The 7095-nt window shown below is 34.7% G+C and overlaps 1 protein-coding gene across 3 annotated transcripts; it reads right to left on the bottom strand.

The window, feature by feature from the left end:
• Positions 1–1252: 1252 nt before the first annotated feature.
• LOC131154462 (dormancy-associated protein homolog 3) lies at positions 1253–3511 on the bottom strand. Of its 3 annotated transcripts, none has more exons than XM_058107262.1 (3): positions 3097–3511; positions 2705–2866; positions 1253–1766 (listed from the first exon to the last, which is right to left on the bottom strand). In XM_058107262.1, the coding sequence occupies exons 1-3, from the start codon at positions 3209–3211 to the stop codon at positions 1666–1668; spliced, it is 378 nt and encodes a 125-aa protein (XP_057963245.1). In that variant the 5' UTR covers positions 3212–3511; the 3' UTR covers positions 1253–1665. The 3 variants fall into 3 exon arrangements, with proteins under 3 accessions (XP_057963245.1, XP_057963246.1, XP_057963247.1); XM_058107263.1 differs by having other exon boundaries at positions 2721–2866; positions 3097–3300; XM_058107264.1 differs by lacking the exon at positions 1253–1766 and adding an exon at positions 2234–2629 and having other exon boundaries at positions 2721–2866; positions 3097–3300.
• Between the last annotated feature and the right edge of the window lie 3584 nt (positions 3512–7095).

Genomic DNA, 7095 nt, shown 5'->3' with positions numbered 1-7095 from the left:
CGTCTCACGTATTTCTAAGTCATGGGTGATGTGTGTTTCATACTTGACTTTTTGGTCAAAAGACATTGTCTTCTCGTGAAATTTGATAGGAAAAAAAAGAAACACTGAACTCTACTGAAATTTCAAAAATCTCCCTTTCATGAGCTTTCAAGAATTTCAAAGACGTTGCGATTTGTCAAAAAGGCACAAATCAGTCCCTGTATTTTGAGAAAAAGATATGTTTTTTAGGGAAAGTTCACATCTTTTTGACAAATTTTAGAAAAAAATTATATTATTTTTAGAACCTTAGGAATGTTTTTTAAGTGTCATTTTTATTTTTTTGACTGTTCTGTGGTAGAAAGAAAGATCATTCATTTTATTTTATTCCCCCTATCCCGGAAATGGAAGCAGACACCCCATAACGAGGCAGCTGCCGGAGGGGGGCTCCATGCATGCATTGTCACCGCAATAATCCACCACCGTACGCTCCAAAACCAGCCCATGCTTCAAATCTAAAGCTAATGATACTATGCCCATCTTTAGAAAAAGACTTTATGGAGCATAAGCATAAATTTGACATTTGAAATTTGAGATTTAAATAGATTTTAATGTAATTTCATATTACATTTGATCTTAATTCAATACAAAATTCAAATTTGAAGCCTTGAAAAAAGTAAAATTAAATTTAAATTTGTAAGAATTTAAACAAAATATAAATATAAAATAATATTAATTTTATTTAAATTCATTAAAATCCAAATTCAAAACCATAACCCTAAATTTGTAAAGGTCCTAAATTTAAATTTTTAATAAATTTAAATAAAATATAATATAAAATTAATCCAAATCTAATCAATTTCAAATACAAATCCATACATACCCTCAAAGTATGCTCCCAGAAATGGAGTTTAGTTTCACAGATTCTGTTTCATTAGGGTCCACGAAACAATAGCAGACTGAATCAAACAAAATAAGGCTTGCCTATCCTATCTAATCTGTAATGCCATGTGGAACGATGATGATCACAAACCCATTAGCAATTATTCCTTCTTTTTTTTTTTTGGTAAGGAAAAAGTCATTCTTGGTCCACTACTTGCTGTTCTACAAGAGAGAGAGAGAGAGAGAGAGAGAGAGAGAGAGAGAGGGGTCTTATATCATGAATGATATGCTTATAAGAGAAGCAAGCAACCCAGAGTGAGAAACAGCAAGGAGCTAACCTACTAGAGAGAGAGAGTTATTCCGCATAAATGATGCTCAAGAGAGAGCCAAGACAGAGAGGAACAGCATAAAAACTTACCATGTAGGTCAAAGATGAAACAAACTACAGTACCCACCAAAGTAGCACTTAATTTATACATCATGGATTACGAAGTCCAAACCCAAAGTTCCAACTCCTCATCTCTGCTATGGGCCACATACAAACTTTCCATACTCCACAGACACATATGTACATGTACACATATGACTCTGCATACACACCTAGCAGCTAGCTACAAAACTACAAACCCGAAACCAAAATCGAACCCGCAAGCTACAAACAGAGAGGAAGAGACCCTCACAAGCAAAACACTACATACATACATATAGCAGCAGAAAATTTTCAGCCCTCCGATGGATGCGTGGATGGATGGAGATAAGATTTTGGTATTATGGGTGGTGAGCAAGGTTGCTGATGATGATCACATTTCACACATCATAAGGACCAGGGGGGCTCCTTGGTCCCATTGCCTTTTCGTAAGCATCCGAGGTAGACCTCCTACGAAACCGAAATGACTCTGATCTCCCTCCTACACACGCACATCGTTTCACTTTCTCATCACATATATGTATTCTATGAATAGTATCACCAAATATATATCAACTGGCAAATGAAAGATTTTAACCATCCAACTTTGTGTCTTAAGAGGTATTTCAACAAGACACAGGCCAAAACATTTAATGCAAGTGCTAGCAAAAATACTGTGAAATTTTGGTTAGAAGATTAAATCCCATCTCAAAAATTGAGAAAACAGTTTAAAAAAAAAAAAAAAACTTCCCGTCCAATGGATTGGTCCAGCTTCAAATCTTCGGTACAAGTCTTTTTAATCAGACAATCCAAATAATTATAATACTAATAATAATATGACAAAAATCTAAGCATATCTTCAAATAAAAAACCCTAAGCCCACATGCAAGGATATCATAAAAAACCCATATCAAATCATTATGTCAATTAAGCAATTCATGACTGTAGACGGGTCTAATTAAAATAAAAAAAAAAGGACCCATCAATATCATAATATCATATGATTCATATCAAGTTTCATTCATTCAAGGGGTAAACCTAAGTCTGCCCATGCCTTGTGAACCATATATTTCTGAGATTAGATAAGTTGTCGACACCAGTGACCCTACTAATACCAAGCAGGCTAGGGCAACGTGCCCTACAACTTAAAGGGAACCCTGCCCTACCATCTCCATGCATAGACAGTAGTGCGTTGATAAGGACATAAGCCAATACCACCACAGTTGAATCGACCTAACCCCATATCTATAATAATTATCCATTGACGAATAAAGGCCATTATATCCCACAATGACAAAACGGCCCTCCTATAATGCAGCCTTGGACCTTTCTAGACATCTCAGCTCCACTTTTCCCGGAGGGTTCCTTTCAAAACAGTGCATGACGAAAATGTCTTTGTGTTAAAAAAATAAAAAATAAAAAAATCAAGAACAAGCTTACCGGCGAAGGGAGATACCGGAGGAGTAGATCCTGCAGGCGAGACCGGCGGCGATCCGCTCTGGTACCCTGGCGGCTTCACTATCATGATCTTACGCGTAACCCTAATGGCCTCGTCCGTACCATCTTCGTCGCCGTAGGATCTCGCGTTTCCACCCTCCAATTCTGCTCAAGCCAATCAAATCACAAACACGGTTCAACACTTCAATTCATGGTCAAATAATTCGATTCCATTTGAATGCCATTATACAACACCAGATCCATCCCATTTTATTAGAATTAAACCACTCAGTCGTACGCGATTTTATTATTCCGTTCAATTTATAGAATCTCGATTAATTTCCTGATGATCGGGGTTGTTATTCATTTAAAAAAATATAGAAACTCCGCCGTACCCTTGCCGGAAGCCGAGCGGGAATTAAGGGAAGAGTACTTCCGGAGCTTGCCGAGACCATTTTCCGGGCGGGGGCCGGCAACGGTGTCGTCCCACAACTGGTCCAGAAGGCCCATGGCGCACGGTAGCGAACAGCGGAGCTGGTACGCACAGAATAGAAAGACCCTAACGTTCGCGATAGAGTGGGAGAGAGGGAGTGTAGAGGCACACTGATATTTAATGGGGACGGGGGAGCTAAAGGTCGAACGGGTCTGAACGGATCGGAGGAATCTGAGCCGTCGATCGAGATCTGGAGTTTTCAAGCTGACGTGGAGGGCAGATCGAGAAGCACGTAGAGATAAGGTCGACGTGACAAACGGGTAGCGGACTGGGGAGAATTTGGAGGGAAGGGCGTCACGTGGCGCTTTCAAGAGGGTTAAGATGAGAAGGCTCGTCACGTGATGGAGGCTTATTTGTAAAAGTAAAAGGACGAAAGTGCCCTTGCCTTTATCCATATGAGGGCTAAAATGCCCTTGAATTTGGTCGGAGCTACGAGATTGACCGGCGGAGGAGCTTGATCCCCCGGCCGCCTTTGAAGACAAAATCGAGTCTTGACCAATGCTTTTTACTTTTTGAGGTTTTTATATGTGATTAATGACTTGGCTTAATTTTTATTATTTTTTGGATAAATGATATTAATCACTCTACAAAAACACAAAAAATTTATCTAAAATTTTAAAATTTTCATTCACCTCTCTTGATATCTTAAAAATATTTTAAACTTCTGTTGAAATTTGTCAAAAAGACTATAACCTTTTTTAAAAGATTTATATTTTTATAAAATTTTAAAAAATATTTATGTCTTTTTCACAAATCTTTTTTAGATTTCTAAAAACTTTACGGAAGGTTTTTACATATTGAAACCTCAAGAAAAGTCAGCATCTTTTTATTGAATCTCAAAGAAATTAGTATTTTTTGTCTTTACTTTTAAATTTTTTTAGTTTGTCTTATGATTTTTGATATAATTTTTAGGATGAAAAATATTGACATTTCCCGAGATTTCAAAATTTTAAAAAATCTTTCCCGATATTTAAAAAATGCAATAGATCTTACTTGAGATTTGTTAAAAAAACAGAAACCTCTCACTAGGTTTGTATCTTTTTGACAAAATTCAAGAAAAAATTTATGACATTTTTTAAACCTCATAATAGGTTAATGAAAATTTTAAAATCTTAGGGGAAGTCCTTATATTTTTTTTGCCAAACTTTATGGAAGGTTGGTATCTTTTACCCTAATTTTTATTTAGAGTAAAAGATATTGATTTTTTTTTTTTTTTTTTGCGATTTGATGAAAAGATCAAATCTCTCTTAAGGTTGTAAATATTTCACGCAAAATGTTATAAACATTTCCTAAAATTTGCTAAAAAAACATTAAAGCGTCCTTTTATATTTGATAAAAAATAAATTTTTTGAGAGTTATAAATGTTTCAAAAATCAAATATCAGAGACATTTGTGAATTTTTGAAATTCTAGGGGAGAAATATTTGAAACCTTATATACAGTTCTTGTTCTTGTACCAAAATTCTAGAAAACTAACATCATTTTGCTCTTTTATTTATAATAATCTAATGTAATTATTTTACATGAATATAAATAGATATTAGTTAGAACCTAAAATGGATGACCTTTGCAAGTAAAATTTTATTATTTTTAGAACTAAATTATTATAATAAAAATTAAATAAGAGTTATATTATTGAGCATGAATTTTAGGTTTTAAATTTAAATTTGTATACATTTTAGGAAATTTTAATATATATTTTGTAGTAACCCGACCTCAAAAAAAATAAATAAAATAAATAAATAAAATTAAAAATAATAATAATATAAAATAAATAATAATAATAAATAAATATAAAATAAATAAATAAATAAAGAGATATTTTGGAGAAGATATTTTGAAAAGAGATATTTTGAGATATTTATATATAAATATCTTAGAAGAGATATTTATTTAGATTACTTAAGGGTTAAGTTAGGATTTATTCTATAAATTTTCTTATTCTCTCTCTCTCTCTCTCTCTCTCTCTCTCTCTCTCTCTAAGATCCTTCACCGTTCGTCGTCCGTTTCCAAAAACAGAAGGTACTGTGTGGATCAGAAGAGGAAACTCTACACTTTTAGTGGATCAGATCGTCGTTTCGGAGAGTTTCAGGTTTTTCCAAGAATCGAGGTAGGAATCTGGTCCTAATTTTGATTAGATATTTGGATAGCAGTAGAAAACATAGTAAGGTTATGTTATGTGGTTTTAGGTTTTCGAGATCTCGGGTTGTCGTTTTGGACCGTTTTTGTACGAAGTTTTATTTCGAGTATAATGTAAGGGGAATTTGATTATAATAGTTATTTTGAAAAACTAAACTACTAAAAAGCTAGTTTATGTTATTATGTATGATTTAACTGCTTATTTGTGAAATTCTACCGAGTAGAAATGCCGGTTTGACGATTTTACGGTTTTTAGTATAAACGAGGATTTCGACGTGTGATCTCCAAATTTTACAAATATTGTTCATTTGTGTTTATACTATATTAGGAGAGGCTCCATTCCTTTATTTATTTAGTTAAATTATGTATATTGAATTTCTATCATTTAGCGGGTTTTTGTATCAAACTTGTGTGATATATGTTGAAATGAATATGAATGTATTTTCTATACTACTGATATAGAATATGGGAATGAAATTCCAAATTTGTTATACTGAGAATGTGAAAAACGGAGGCTGGTGATACATCGAGCCGCATCAGTAAACAAAAAGGGGCAAACTGAGTAGAAAGACGGCGGTTTAAACCCAATGCTATTATTTGAATTTGTGAAAAATACTAGAATTGCGCAGGTTATCATATTTGTATAAATTGAATTTATGATACACAGAACCACAACTTGAGAGTCCCGGGAGGGTTGAAAAATACTTTCTTTGCAGGGTGAAATGAAACCACTGTTATATGATACAGCACGATTTCGTAGCTAGATGTACACGTGCAACCACACGTATTAAACGATGTGGGTACCAAGATGGTCGGCTAGCAGGGTGAAACCATTGGCTGATATTGGGCCAATGGAGGCAGTCAGATCGTATGTAGGTACTCGGCAATGTCTACACGAACAGGGCATTTGACGAGTATTAGTGCACAACCCGAGGCACGGGGTAAAATAGGTTATAGGGATATTTTGCTGTTGGTCATATGATAAATCATTAAATGGTCGAAAGACAGATGTGGGAATTTTGTAATATGAATAATGATATAACTGATGCATTACTGTATTGAAAATATTTGATTTATATTCCAGATGTTGAATGAAAATATGCATGTATGCAGTCACACACTGTTGTAACTCCTTCTTCCTTACTGGGAGGTGTCTCACCCTATCATACAACCTTTGTTTTCAGGTCCATCAGTGCGTCAGTCCTAATAGCTAAAAGGACTGGGAGTTTGTTTTTGAACAGCTTACATAAGCATCTGAATCATGCAGTAAATCTTAGATGAAGTTCCTTTTTGGAGGGTTGTAATAATGAGTATTGTTCTAAGTCCGAAATATGTAAATTATGGATGTATTAGTGAACTCTGGTATAAGTCTAGTAGAAATCCCAATGGATGTTTATGTTTTTCCACGACATTTACATCATTACTATATATGTTTTACACCCGAATGTCCTTGTTTAGGGCGGGTTGTTTCCATATCTTGAACAGGTATAGATATCATGTAATGAAAGAGTGACGCCTGAGTTCGTATAAAAGACCGGGTCGTTACAGTTGGTATCAAAGCTCGTAGCCAGTCGGAAGTATGATTTGATTCATGCTGCCTGGTTAGGGATATGTGCTAAACTAAGAAGTTGCTAGTTGTTACAGTCTAGAATATACCAGAGTATAGGACATGGATATGACCTTGAGTTTTGTTTTGTATACCAAGAGACGAAAACAATTGGCAGACTTCCGTGTTTTTCTGGATCATTCGAAGGGTTCAGAAA

This window comes from Malania oleifera, chromosome 4 (assembly GCF_029873635.1).
Source record: "Malania oleifera isolate guangnan ecotype guangnan chromosome 4, ASM2987363v1, whole genome shotgun sequence".
NCBI classification, from domain to species: domain Eukaryota; kingdom Viridiplantae; phylum Streptophyta; class Magnoliopsida; order Santalales; family Ximeniaceae; genus Malania; species Malania oleifera.
Note: the sequence above shows the minus strand (reverse complement) of the source record. Positions and strands in the feature narration are given on the sequence as shown.